General features: G+C 54.5%; 1 protein-coding gene across 5 annotated transcripts in view; it reads left to right on the top strand.

The window, feature by feature from the left end:
• AKNA (AT-hook transcription factor) overlaps window positions 1-12,408 on the top strand; it is a 51,468-nt gene extending 39,060 nt beyond the window's left edge. For 4 of the 5 annotated variants that reach the window (XM_037059123.1, XM_037059125.1, XM_037059122.1 and 1 more), the window contains exons 15-22: window positions 97-256; window positions 3,358-3,534; window positions 4,688-4,803; window positions 5,560-5,706; window positions 7,048-7,143; window positions 8,695-8,808; window positions 9,040-9,232; window positions 11,302-12,408. In XM_037059123.1, coding sequence (XP_036915018.1) covers window positions 97-256; window positions 3,358-3,534; window positions 4,688-4,803; window positions 5,560-5,706; window positions 7,048-7,143; window positions 8,695-8,808; window positions 9,040-9,232; window positions 11,302-11,566 — 1,268 coding nt within the window. In that variant the 3' untranslated portion in view covers window positions 11,567-12,408. The remainder of the gene's footprint in view (window positions 1-96; window positions 257-3,357; window positions 3,535-4,687; window positions 4,804-5,559; window positions 5,707-7,047; window positions 7,144-8,694; window positions 8,809-9,039; window positions 9,233-11,301) is intronic. The other variant, XM_037059124.1, reaches the window with a different exon arrangement.
• Window positions 12,409-14,312: the final 1,904 nt, after the last annotated feature.

Below are 14,312 nucleotides of genomic sequence, written 5' to 3'. Positions count from 1 at the left end.
TTACCCCTATCCCCCGCAATCTTCCACCCTTAGAAGTGTGCACATGGAGGGTCTTCTCCACATCAGCTCACTTTGGTCTTGTTCCTGCCTCCCTAGCTGCGCCCAGCTCACAGTTGGAGGGGCGGAAGCGGATTTCTGAACAGCCCCATCCCAGCACGAGAGTCAGCCCACCCTCTACCCCGGCCCCTGCGGCTGCTGCTCTGCCCCATGGACCGTCAGAGACCACCCCGGCCCTCCTCACCAGGACAGGGCGAGAGTAAGTCAGACGCCTGGTCATCATAGAGACAAGAGAGTGAGGCTCAAGGAAGGTAGGGGCTTGCTCAGCCTTCACTGCCAGTGGCGGCTGTGCTGGGACCCGGGGGACGCAGGCGTCCTGCCTTTCCCGCTGTTTCTGTGGGACCCGGATTTGGAGGACACGTCTCCAGCCAGTGGGAAATGACCTAGAGGTTCACCTTTCTGGTGCTGAAACCCAATGTTTTCCTTCCCAGGCGGGAAGGGGAACTCACCAGGGATAGGTTTTCTGCAGTCGTGCATTCTCATATGAACTCAGAAGAGACTGCTTTTCAGTTTTCGTCTTTTCGATCCAGCACAATTTCTCTACTAAGAAAGTTGTTCCTGGCGTGGTTGAACAGAAGTGGGAAAATAGGTTGGCCAACCCTCTTACTCTCCTCTAAGTTGCTTTTGGCCAAGGACCAATCACACACCCCTTTGTGGGGTTTTAGAACCCCAGGGTGCCCTGGGAGACTGCTCCGCAGTGACCCGTCCGAGGCCTCTGCGGCTCTGTGGTCATGGGGCCGTCTGGCATGTGGTGTCTGTGTAAAGTCGATCCGGCTGCTGGTGTTTGGCTTCCAGGTCTGAGTTTAGCAAGTGTACTCTGCAGTCTCCCTGACATCAGCCTAGGAATTAGAGGCTTATTTGCCTGCGATATGCCAGGCCTTGGGAATACCACAGTGGACAAGACACGGTCCTCAGCTTCATAAGGCTCACCCTCAGAAGGCTCACCCTGGACGAAGAAGCATGTGGTCACACCCTAAGTGTGATAACTACAGTGAGGGCAGCGGCTCAAGAGACTGTTGAAACACAGAGAAGGGGCATTTAGCTCAATCAGAGGCTTCAGGGAGGGCTTCCTGGGGGAAGTGGTGTTTCAGCTGAGACCAGAGGAAGAGGCATGAAAGAGTATCTTGAGCAGAGGGAACAGCATGTGCAAAGCACTCGAGGTGGGAGGTACCATCAGCTTGGAGGAGTCAAACGTTCATTCTGTCCAGATTCTTGAGTGCGAGGTGATGGGTGTTGAGCAGTAAAGGCAGAGAGAGTTTGATGGGGAGACCTGGGGGAGACCTTGGAGGGCCTCAATGCCGTGGTTAGAGGTTCGGATGGGGCCTCGGCTCAGAGGTGTTCACTGAATATGCGTGAATACATAAAGACTCAATTCGAGCCCTGGCTGGTGTGGCCCCATTAGCCAGCCTTTTCTACAGCCAGCTGGGTGTCGCCTGGTAAACCAAAAGGTTGTGTGCTCGGTCCCTGGTCAGGACGTGAACAAGTAAAAGAGGCAACTGGTCAGTGTTTCTTTGTTGCACTGGTGTTTCTCTCCCTGTCTTCCTCCCTTCCCTTTTCTCTAAAATCAATAAGCATGTCCTGGGGTGAGGATTAAAAAAAAAGACTCACCTGAGACAGTAAGGGGGATTTTAAGCAGAGGAGTTGGGTCAGGCTTACATTTTAGAAGGAGTTCTGGCTGCCACAAGGGTGAGAATGGCCCCTCCCTCCCACAAGAGGGAGGCCGGGCCAGGGAGGGAGGGGCCATGGGAGGGAAGGGGGTGCATCTGAGAAGACATGTTTAGGCGTTGGGCCCACAGGACTTGGTAGTGGGTTAACTTTAGGGGTGTTCAGGAAAAGAGAAGGGTCTGGAATGTCCAATTTGGGGCTGGCACAAAAGTGGGAGCCCAGCAGGGGGGGTAAGTTTGCAGGGAAAGAGGAATTTTAAGTGCCAGCTCAGTCCCTAAAGAATTAAGTCAGGAAAATTCAGATCCTGATTTTTTTTTTAAAAGCCAGAGATGGTGACACCCAGGCGGGAGTTCCAAGTCCCAGGCCCTCGTTCAGTGGCCTTTGGCCTGGGTCAGGAACCGAGCTGCCTCGGGCCCTGCCTTCCGGGGGTTAACTGGTGGCAGGGCCCTCACAGTTTGCCTTGGAAACCCCAACAAGCGTCTCCTTGGGGATTGCCAGGGGAACCGACTGCCCTTGGACACGCACCACACTGGGGCCCAGCCAGAGCGAGGCCTCCCGGGTCCCTCTTGTGGACTTATCTGAGAGCTGATGATTGCTGGAGGTGATGCCAGGGGACACTCACTGACAAGTCCGGGGGTCACCAGGCAAGAGCTAACCCTGAGGGGAGCCCCCACTCCGGAAGCTGGCCCCAGACAGCAGATGGAGAGCCTGCATCAGCCCAGGGGAACGGCAGTGCCGAAGCAGATTCTGACCCTCTGTTGGGGTTGGGAGTGGGGGGGTTGTCCAGGTGGAATTATCTGCTACAGTGCCCGTGATACCTTCAGAATGAGACTAGAGATTGAGGGAGCGGTTGGAGAGAAATGCAGACAGTATTCACTCCCTAGGTGCTAGTAGCTCATTGAGATAACTTCCGATAAGAGGTTGCGCTGTGTTTGGGGTTCGCAGGGATTCTGGCAGCCCCTTACTCTGTTCCCTCTTGGAGCCTGGAGTCCTGTTCAGTCATGGTCCCAGAGCATCTGGGAGGTGCGAGGGTCTCGGGGGTGATGTGTTGGGGAGGCCTGCTCTCTTGCCTGCCAGCGGCTCACTGTGGCTGGGGAGGCACATGTGTAAGCATCTCCACCAGGAGCGGAGAGAGGGGCTTGAACAACAGGAAGCTTTTGGGGGAACCAAGGAGGGAAGGGTGGGAAGGGGTCAGGCCTGAAAGGATAGATAGGATTTCTGTAGACAGAGGTAGAAGAAGGCGGGCAGCCCAGGAGCCAAGGAAGGTCAGAATTCAGATTTTAAAGGGAAATTTTAGCCGACACCCGCTGTATTCTGTATCTTTGTCTCTGTCTTGAGAATTGGTCACTCGTGTGTTAATAATAGAGTCTGATAGAGCCGGGCATGGTAGGACAGAAGAGCCTCGAAGAAAGTTTTGCTTTGTTCACTGAAAGTGCAGGGATGAGAACTCAGAGGTTCAAGATGAATAGCAAGAACTGTGGACACTTAGGAACGGCTTAGAATGAAGTAACAGTGGAGTTGGACCCCACGCCTCCTGGCAGGGACAAAGGCTGCCCCATGGGGCAGAACTCTGGGGGTGGCTGCCGCTCTGTTCATGTGCATCTGCTCTTTGTTGCTGTCCCCACCCCACCCCAGCCAGGCCATCCGCGAGCTGCAACAGGAGGTGTCCCGGCTCCAGCTCCGGCTGGAGGACAGCCTGCACCAGCCACCCCAGGACAGCCCCACACAGCCAGCGTCCACATACGACCGCCCTGTGCGGGCCCGGGACTGGCCAGCAGATTCCCCAGCCACCTGGGGCTCTCACTATGGCAGGTGGGTGACCCCCAAACTCCCACCCTTGTGCCCTGGGGACAGGCACAGAAGGCAGACGTGGACGGCCTCTGGCTCCTTCCAGATGTGTGGACATGCACAGCCACACCGCTCCCTCCCTCCCTCATTCATTTAATCGTTCATTCACTCTTTTTTTATTGTGTTATATTTGGTGCATGAAGATATCATTGTATCAGACTCTGTTAATAATAGAGTCTGATACAATGAATACCCCGGACCTCACCATCCAACTGAAGAGCTAAAGTATCTTCAGGACTCTCACCCCCCACCCACTCGCTCAGCAGATATCCCTCCAGGATGATAACAGGATCAGAGAACTAGGAACGGATGTCTGGGAGGGCACTAGGTTAAGGGTTTTGGGGACATTGTCTCACTAATCCTTCCAACAACGCTCTGAAGTAATTGCTCTTATTATCCCCATTTGACAGATGAGCAAACTGAGGGTCAGAGAGGCCCAGATCCATTTCCTGTGATTCTGACCCCAGGGTCTTGAGTTTGGACTTCCCTGCTCTCCTCCCATTAAAAGTATTTCTCTGGGCTGGCCCCTCACCGATCATCTTTAAAGGCTGCATAAAACATCTGCCCTGGCCAGATGGCTCTGTTGGTTGGAGTGTCATCCTGAACACCGGAAAGTTGGGGGTTTGATTCCCAGTCAGGGCACATGCCTAGGTTGCAGGTTCTGTCCCCACTTAGGGCATGTAGGGCACGTACCAAGGTTGCAGGTTTGATTCCTGGTCTGGGCGCATATGGGAGGCAACCAATCAATGTTTTTCTCTCACATCTGATGTTTCTAGAGAGAAGCACTCTCTCTCTCAAATCAGTAAACATTTTTTTAAAGATTTTATTTATTTATTTATTTATTTATTTATTTATAGAGAGAGGGGAAGGGAGGGAGAAAGAGAGGGAGAGAAACATCAGTGTGTAGTTGCCTTTCCTATGGCCCCCACTGGGGACCTGGCCCACAACCCAGACATGTGCCCTGACTGGGAATCGAACTGGCGACCCTTTGGTTCCTAGCCCATGCTCAATCCACTGAGCTACACCAGCCAGGGCTCAAATCAATAAATATGTTTTAAAAAACATTAAGGCTGCATAAAACCTCACCCAGTGACATCAGCTGTCACTCTTTTGCTAGTAGATCCGCAGAGAGATTGTCCACTGATCCTGGAGGTGTTGAGCAAGCTGTTCCCACAGGAAGGCGGCGAGCCAGGTCCTCCTCAGTGCCTCGGGAGGTGCCCCGACTGTCCTGGAGTAAGTGACCATCTGCCAAAACAGATTTCTGGAGGCCACAGTCTGAGCACTTTGGTTCAGTGGTGAGAGACTGCAGCAACAGGCTTAGAAAAAACTTGAAGAAGGCTTTTGTGCATCTGTTTTAGGCATCTGTGGTGCTCTGAAGCATGACACATGTCCAGCAATAGCTGTTGTGACTGTAAGATATACACAGGGTGCGGCAGAAGTCAGGCCTGCGTGAGTGTGGTTGGCAGGGTAATAATATGGGGGTAATAATTCAAAGTTTTAATTCAAACACTTCCCCTAACATGTCCTATGGTGTGCTTGAGGGTAATATTGTTATGCTACAGAATGACATGCTTGTGCTTTTCATAATAAAAAAGGGGTGTTATTTGTGCCGGACCCTGTAGATCACCTCACTTAATCTTCACTGTAAGCTGGGCCATAATATTCATGTTCTGCAAATATAAGGAGACCCAAGCCCAGAAGTGTAGGGGACTTGCCTAGAGTAACACAGCTCGGGAATCAGTGACCAGGCGGTCCACCTGTCCCGTGCAGTTAAAGGGACAGTTAACAGGAAAGGAAAGATAGCGCCTGCCTCCCGGGATTGCTGTGGGGTGCACGGCACGGCACCGGCAATGTGTCTAGACCAGTGCTGAGCACAAAGTCGGGGGTCTGGTTGTGTGGGCTGTTTCCACAAAGGGGTGGATCTGGGATTAGATACACTCACTCCCCAAGCTGCCTGTCCATTCTGATGCCCCTCTCTTTCCACCCTAGGTACTGAATCTGAGCCAACCTCCCCAAGGCTGTCCTCTGAGAAGGGCAGGACCACCAGGGACAGCCCACAGGCAGCTCGGGACAAAATGAGAGGAATTCGCAATACCAATCGGCCAGACAGGGTCACCTTCCGGGGCCAATATACAGGTGGGCCAGGAGGGAGGGCTGGGATGCGTGCTGTCCCCAGGGTGGTCTTCTCTATTATGAGAAGCCTTCGCCATTTAGCCATTCAAATAGTGTCATTTCTTTGAGTCTTGTGATATGGAAAACTTCAGGGAGCGTGGCCTCTGTGAATCTCGGTACTTCCGTTCATTCAGCAAATGGTTTCTGGTGCCTCCCCGTTGCCAGGGCCCATGCTTGGTTCCGCGCATTCAGCTGGTCAATCATAATGAGTTTATGAGGCAGCTGCTGTTTGCTGGACCCGGGCTACAGGACACACACAGAATCATTTACTCCTGCCCGACCTTCAAGCCTGATTCCCCAGGGGGCCCCTCTGTCTTAGGAACCAGGCACCCAGCACAGAGTGAAGCTTGAGATGACACTTAGTAGGATTTTAAAGTGCTTAACATTAAAACAAATATGGAGAGGGCTCCTATTTTCCTGAATCTGACTAGAGAAGACATAACAAATAAGTATTAACAGCAAATGTGTTAATTATCATAGGAAGTGAGTTACAGACGTGGCGCTCACCCACCCCTTACTGGGAGGGACAGTGGTGAACCTCAGATTAGTATAGCTGAGTCCTGGGGGCAAGGCAGGAGACAGGAGGCACTTTCCCTCCCCTCCCCCCATGGGGTAGATGGAAGCCAAGGAGTTGGAAGTGAGAGCCACAGTGAGTTCCGGGGACCCCAGAGCGATACATGGCGTATAAAGTGGGAGCACAGCGGAAGGGAGAGAAGTGGCCAGTCATCAGGTAACATGCAGATCTTATTTAAGACTCAGAGATGCACCAAGCCAGGGATGGGGTGAGGGTCTGAGAGTCCGACCAACTTTCTGACAACACCGAGCGCTCTCTATCTGCCAGGCACTCCGCAGCCTACCCCATGCATACAGCCCCGAGCAACCATTCAGAAGCCTCTGTGACTACGGGGTGGACCTGGAATGCGATGCACCCACTCCCTGAGCTGCAGGGCCCCCTTGCACAAGCCATTCCCATCCCAACCAGCCAGCCTCGGCGTGTTGATTGCTTCTGTAGGTCGGGAACGGAGCAGGGTGTACCTCAGTAGAACCTGAGATGGAACGGGAGTCTGAGAGAGCTCACCGTAAACAGAAAGATCAATGTGCCTGTATGTACATGTGTATACGTACATATACACGTATATCATAGACGCGTATTTATGCACATATATATTGTGCATGAGTGCACACTAGAAGAGAGCACCTGTTCAAACCATTTGGAGAGAGAGGAGAGAGGTCACGATATGAAGTCCCCCTCAATTCTGCAGCCATGTAGGGAGCTGACATCGAAATTTCTGTGTTCATCCCCAGGCCAGGAATACCATGTTCTGACCCCCAAGATTGTCCCAAGAGGCAGTAGCACAGTCTCCTGTCCCCACTGCCAGCCTGCCAGGACCCAGGACACAGGTAAGGAGTGGAAGCGGCCACGGCAGTGAGGCTGCAGCTTCCTCTCTCCGGGGAGGGGACAGTGGGGCCAGACGTGGGCCTGCCCTGAGCTTGGAGGCAGGTCAAAGGCACAGACGAGGGAACCAGATTTTTCTGGGATTCTCAGGCCCCCCAGGGTGTCCTGTCCTCACGCCTGTTGCCCCAGGTGCTGCTGCCTAAAGCCTCCCTCCTTGACCTTGACATGGAGAAGCCATGGACATGATTTAAGAAGTTCGTGAAGGGTCCTACTAGGAGGATGCCAGGCAGCAGCGAGGCTGGCAGCAATGACTGCATCTTCTCTCGCCTCCACCCTCCCTCCACTCCTCACCCCTTCTCCCAAGCCCAGTGGGGAAGAGTAGTGGGGAGAGCGGTGGCCTGAGAATGTGGACAGCTGTTGCTAGTCCCGGTTCTGCCACTGACTTGCTGTGTGACCTTAAGCAAGTTCCTTAACTTGTCTGAGTCTCAGGTTCCACATCCATAATGAAAGGTAGAAGATGGGCTCCAGGGCCCTTTCAAGCAATGATGACGATACTGATGAAGCTGTCATTCGTGAAGCCCCTACTGTGTGTAGGGCATCACACTAAGGGTTTTCACAAACACTAATCCTCGCACTTGTAGCAAGTAGATTTTGCCACTTTTATTCTTACTCCCGATGTATGAGTGAGGAAGCTGTACTCGAAGAGGTCATGTAATTCGCCCAAGGACATAGAGCTTACAAATGGTGGAGCCAGAATTTGAACCCAGGTCTCTGTGCCTCCAGAGCCCTGGCACTTCACCGTGGCCCTCTGCCTTTGCTGGAGTTCCAATAGCCTTTCCATTGTTCATTCATTTGTTCCCGTACCTTCCCATCCTGGGCCCTGAGCCCTTTCCCCAAGAAACTCTCAGCCAAGCAGACAGTGACCCAGTGGAGCCGTCAGACCTGGGATGGGGAAGCACAGGATGGGCTGGGGAGCACGTCCCTCAGCCTGGTATGTGGGCAGGTCGCCCAGAGGATGTGATGGCTGAGCTGAGGCCTGAAGGACCAGTGGACGGAACTTAGAGGATTTGCATGGGAGAGAACAAAAGCTGCCTACTCTCCTCCTGCTACCTGGGCACTTTTAGTCCTCCCCTGACCCCTCTGGTGCCCGGGATTTTCATGAGATGCTCCCACATGGAGAATGGGCCTATCTCACTGGGCTTGACATCAGACAGAGGAGCACCACTTCCCAGCCCTGAGACCTTGGCGAACTATTCAACCTCTTGGAACCTCAGCTTTCCCACCTGTAAAATGGGGGAGTGATGGTAGTAGCTAGCCAGTGGCTTGTGGGATTTGCTAAAATAATGCCTGAAGGCCCTGAGCAGAGGGCCTGGCTCATAAAATACGGACTCTCACTGCCACGGTTGTCATCGGTATTGCCGTCACCCAGAGGGAGGTAATTTGTCCTCTCTGCATGGCTCCTGAGGGGAGCTCAGTGCTTTAGGAGGTGTGCTCGGGAGACTCCAGGCCTGATGATTCAGACGGAATCCTCTCCTGACATCTTTCTCGTCTTCCAGGTGCTGTTACCAGCAACCCACGGGGACCCTCTCCCACTGATGCCCTGCAATGTCCCCTGTGTGGTGGATTTGGGTCTGCCCTGGAGGGGGAAGGCCCAGACGCAGCTACCTCTGGTAGGAGCAAATGCTTAGTCTCTTTCCTCAGCTCTCCTTGACGGGGGTTGGGGCCTGGGTCCGGTTGGCAGGGCGGCGGCTCCTACAGCCAGGGCTGGAGCACGCTGGACGGAGGGTTTGTGCCCTAAATCCAGGTACTCCCAGCGTCTGGCTATAACAGGGCAGGGCCTGGGCAGACCCTCTCTTTTCCTCCTGAGTGGTCAGACTGTCTCTGGTGTCCTTCCGTGACAGGGGCAGAAAAGTCCACCACAGGGAGGAGTATACCTTCAACTTCCAACCCCAAGCCGAGGAGCAGACGGGTGGGCTCACCGCCCCGGCCGCCCCCTGGACTGTGGTATCTGGCTGCGGCGCCTTCTATACCAGCCCCTCCTGCTTTTGCCTACGTCTCCTCGGTTCCCATCACGCCTTACGCACCAGCCACTGTGTAAGAACCTTCCATTCCGATGCCCCCAGCCTCTCCGTGTGAAGTGCCTCATCGGCGGCATTCGGGCCTGTCTCAGGCAGCCGAGACCCCCCCCAGGCATCGTGTGCTCCCTTGGCTTCCCCCTGGTGTATCACGTACAGAGTGAGGCCGACCCCCGTGGAGTCACACAGCAGGCCCCAAGCGCACTGTTTGTGCCACACCGTGTGCTCAGGCCTCCAGCAGAGGTGGCGGGGACACCTGTCTGTGCTCCGACTCATTGGGCAGGGAAGGTTTCACCTGGAATTTGCTGGCCCGGGATAAACTCCGAGTGCCCACTGTAACCACAGGGCCTCTATTTCTGCGGCTATTCTGTGCCCTTGCAAGCTCATACCTGTGGACAGAACTGACCAGGTTCCTGTCCCCAGGCTTGGATGAGCCATGGGCCAGGAGAGAGGCCCTGGACTTAAGTGCCCCCACAGACCTGGCCAGTGGTAGTCATGCAATCTTGGGCCGGTTACTTTTTCCCCTGTGAAAGGGATTGTGGTGAGGGTTAAATGAATTAATGGATGGACAGTCCATACCACGCACAGGGTGGCCAGAGACCACCGTGTTTCTAATGCTGCTGGAACCTGAGCTGATGATGCCCTAAAATATCCCTTGCTGCAAGACCGGGCGTCCTCAGAGTCTGAGGCCTGAGCACCCTTTGAAAGCTGCCTGGGCCTGTGCTGCCACCTGGTGGTCTGCTGCCTCATAGTCCCTGCACCAGAGGCTTTCTTGCCAGGAGGGTGGTCAGATTTTGTTTTTGCAGCTTCTGCCCTAGGGAAGTTTTGGGTAACTCTCAGCCAGCCTGGTCATCAAATTATCAGAAAGTAGGGGTATGTGGGAACCCAGTGATTACATTGGATAGATCCCAAAGGGCAGAATTGGTTATTATTGTTCATCAGGTTCAGGTGATCTGTATCAGCATTTTAGCTCTGAATGTGAATTCAGCACTGACCCTTCCCAGCTCTCTGACTCTGGGCCTCTGTTGCTGATGCTTACAGAACACTTAACGTGTCCAGGCAGCTGGCAGAGGTTTTCACCTGAATTTTCCTGTTGGATCTTCCCTGGGAGGTGGTCTTAGGTGAGGAAATGGAGCCCTTAAAAGGTGAAGCAGCCTGGGCAGGGCTCTGTGGCTGGACAAGTGGAATGACTGAGATTTGGGTCCGCCTCCTGCGTCACCTCGCTTCTCTGAGCTTCATGTTGCTCGTTGGTGAAGTAAGCGTGACAGAACTGACCCAGTAAGTGAGACAGTGCTAGTAAAGCACCTCACTCAGAGCCTGGCCCGTGGGTTCCGAGGATGAGGATCCCGGCTCTGGGCAAGGCACTCTGTGTTCCTGATTGGGGAACTGCCAGCCAGTTTCCAAAGGGCCTGCATCATTTTACAGCAGAGCGTGTGTGTTCCAGCCTCTGCGCATCCTCGCCAACACTCATTACCGCTCTTGTGACTTCAGCCATCCCCACAGATGTGAAATCCATGAAGCGGCATCTCGTGGGGTCTTGATTTGCATCTCCCTGAGGGCTGATGAAGTCGAGCACCTTTGCAGGTGCTTGTTGGCCATCTGTTTGGCGAGATATCTATGTCATTTCTCCGGCATTCTGCACTGGCGATGGGACTGCCCTGTATTACTGCTCCGAAGAGCAACGGTGTTTCCTACAGAGCCCGGGGTGATCCTGGTATCCCCCACACCTGGCTCTCGGACTCCAAGTTCCAAGGAGACAGGATCTGTGTTGTTCGTTTACCACTGTGACCCCGGGGCCTAGCATACAGCACTTGGTCAAGAAGTATTTGTGAAACGAATAGGTAGCTTGAACCAACCATTTCTGAGCCCCTGTTCTGGGTCAGGCACTCCATTTATCTTCCATTGTCCTTCTAAGACATTCCTCCAAGTAGGTGTTCATTGTTCTCATAGAGGTGAAGAAGCTGAGACCCAGAGAACAGGGGCCAGAGGCCTCACTGGGGCTCAGAACGGCATCATTGACCAACCTGGCACATCTCAGCTGCACCCCATCCTCTCTGTGGTTAACAGTGCGCTCACCTGTCTTCTCAGGTTCTACACGCCTCCAGGAGGACCTACCTCAGCCACCTCAGCCCGACTAGCTGCTGAGTGGCCCGCCGCAGCCTCCTCTCGGCCAGCCAGAGGACCCCGGCACTCCATCCCGCTGGATCTGGAGGACCTGGAGGAGCTCAACAGGGCCCTGAGCCGAGCCGTCCAGGCGGCCGAGCGCGTCCGCTCCACCGCCAAGCACATGAGCCGCTCCCTGTCGGCCGACCTGCGCCAGGCCCACAGCCTGCGGGGCTCCTGCCTCTTCTGATGGCACTCGGGGCTTGGAGGCAGACGGCGGACAGGTGGGCAGGCCGCCAGCCTGCTGCTGTCTCCCCTGCAAACCCCTTACGAGGAGTTCTCCCTCCAGCACAGGCCCTGCCTGCACCATCTCAGTGTTTTCCAGCCAAAGGGCCCTGGTCATCAAGAGAAGTAACTTCCCAGGGCACTGTCGCCAGAAGCAAGTGCTGGGACCAAGGCCGCCTTCTGTCCAGATGCAGGCCCTGAAAGTCTCCTGCACTTGTCCACCTCCAGCTAATAATATGTGTTTTTTATGTGGAAGGACAGATAGTTTTTTAAGTGAGGAGTTTTCCTGGGTGTGAATCCTCCTCAGGATGCCTGTAAGAAGGGGTGGGGCTAGGGTCTCTGGCACAAGCCCGTCTACCTGCCTGTGACCCACACTTGGGAGTAGGCATCTCTGGAGAGATGTGGCCAGGGACCTTTCCCCTGGTGACTGACGGCGGGACACTCTGGGCCCATTGGGATATCTTGGGGTGCCAGCGCCCAGGATGACTCACTCCCTGCTTCCCTGTGGTTGGGTCCACCTTTCCTGTGGGCCTGCTGGGATGGAGACGCCCCAGGCACCTCGACCCCTCTCGGTACCTCGTCTCCAGACCCCCACTCCCTCCTGGGGTTCCCTGTGGCCCAGGATCAGGCCGTCTCCTGCTCCCCATCCCTGTAGCAGCATGTACCTCAGCTTTTCTGGAATGTGTGTGCACCAGTGATATTTGTATATTTGAGGCATTTAAAAATTCTATTTTCGTTATGAGGGCAAATGAAGAAGAATGAATATTGATCTTTAAAAAAAAAAAGAAAAGCAAAAAAAAAAAAAACCCAAAACATTCCTAAAATGCCTGTGTCTCTGATGTGTCTCATTGACTTGCGGTTTCTAAAGTCAGTTTGGTGGGGTGCGAGGTGGACACAGCGCCTTCCCCCGGGGGACCCGTTGGGTGCACATCCCCAGACTCTTCCTGCCTCCTGGTGGCTTCTGTCTCTCCGTCTTGTCCCTCTGCCTGTCTCTGGAGGGACCTGCATGGAGAAGCCAGTTGGCCAAGCCCCTTGTTACTGAGTCCAGAGACACAGACACCTGGTGGCTGCTGAACACGAGACTGGACTCTTGTCGGTGCTTCTTTTAGCAGCAAACGGCGGCAGCTGTTCCTTGCCGAGCCCCTACAGGACGCCGATCCTTGAGCTAAGTGCTCAGCGCGGTGGACTCCCTGGTCCACATACCGGCCTTTTCGGGTTCCCATTGTGTCCCCCACTTTACTGATGTGGTTCCTGGGGTCACCTGCCCAGATTCATGGTGGTCTGACTCCCAAGTCTGTAGTAGTCATTACCAATTTTCTCTCCCTAAACTTTCACACTTCCCACCACCCCCGACTTGTTCCCTGGGGCTTTTTTGCCAGTGTGCCATTAGAGGGCGCTTCTGAGGTCCTGGCCACTTAATTGGGAGGTTTGGGTTCACAGGCAACGAACACCCCAAGTCCAAGGTGAATCCTTAAGCACTTTATTAAGTGAGAGCAAAGAGAAAAAGCAAGAATCAAAGCATACATCATCAGATGGGAGTTCACCAACACCCAAACACAGACCCTGGGGGATCCTGGAGACGGCGTTTGGGTCTGGCTGGGAAAGCTCCGAGCGAAGCGTCCTTCCCTTGGGTGAGATTCCAAAGCCCCACTTTGGGGGCTATGCTTAAATATGTTTTAGGCAAAACTAAAAGGGCTTAGTTTTGCCTAAAACATATTTAGGCTCTACACCAAGGGCTTTGTGTAACTTAGTTAACCAACAGGCCCCTCTGGGAGAATGGGCCGGTTCTCCCCAGGAGTCAGCATGCCCGTATTGCATTCTTACAATACAGGTCATGGCTCGGCCATAAACAGGATTCCTAACGCCCCTAACCTGTCCGCCAACCTTCCCCACCTCGCTCACCTCCCTTGCTTTGCCCCATCACTAGGGCCCATTCCTGTTTCAGTTTTTCAGTTGCTCCTCAGTAGAATTGAAAATGTGATGCTGTAGAAAGTGACGCTGACATGGACAGGAGATTCCTTGGAGGTTCTGAGTCTCTGGGTCCACACACTTCCGGGTGCCAAGAGGCGGTCCCGTGGACCTCGGGATGGATGGGGGGAGACCAAGGTGGAGGCCCAGGGCAGTGGCTCCAGCTTTGAGCAAAGGAAGCTGAAGACGTGGGTCCCTGGAACCTGGCTCTTTGGAGGGTGTCCGCGTGTGAGCCTCGGGGCTGGGCGTCAGGCTGCAGGGTAACAGGCCTGTTACGCCACCTGTCGCTCTAGGTGGCTCGGCACCCCCATCGAATTTTCTGAACAACTCAGCCCTGGTGTCTGCACCCTGAGCAGTGCTCCACCCCGCATGTACCCATAAATTATGATGCCCTCGGGCCTGGAAGAAGGCCGGGTTTTTCCTGTTGGCCTCCTGGCCCCTGGGGCTCCGTTTTTCTATTTCACTGCGTGGGTCTGCCTCCCACGTGACCCCATCTCCAGGGCTCAAGGCACATTTGCGAGAGGGCTGGTTTCTGGAGGCAAACTTGGCTCCTAGGTGTCATATCCTCCTCACGGGTGCTGGGCGCCAAGAGGCTGCCATGAAGACACTCAGCCCCTCTGACCTCCGTCCCTCGGTCTCCCCTGTTCTGCCTTTGCCCTGGCCCGGGCCCCCACCTCTTAATCAGGTTCAGAGGCATCCAATCTGGCCTTCCTGCCTCCGATCAGGCCCCTCCCAACTCGCCT

The sequence above is a fragment of the Sturnira hondurensis genome, unplaced genomic scaffold, assembly GCF_014824575.4.
Source record: "Sturnira hondurensis isolate 20B ecotype Veracruz unplaced genomic scaffold, ASM1482457v3 Scaffold0010448, whole genome shotgun sequence".
In the NCBI taxonomy this organism is placed as follows: domain Eukaryota; kingdom Metazoa; phylum Chordata; class Mammalia; order Chiroptera; family Phyllostomidae; genus Sturnira; species Sturnira hondurensis.
This window is presented reverse-complemented; position numbering and strand designations above follow the sequence as displayed.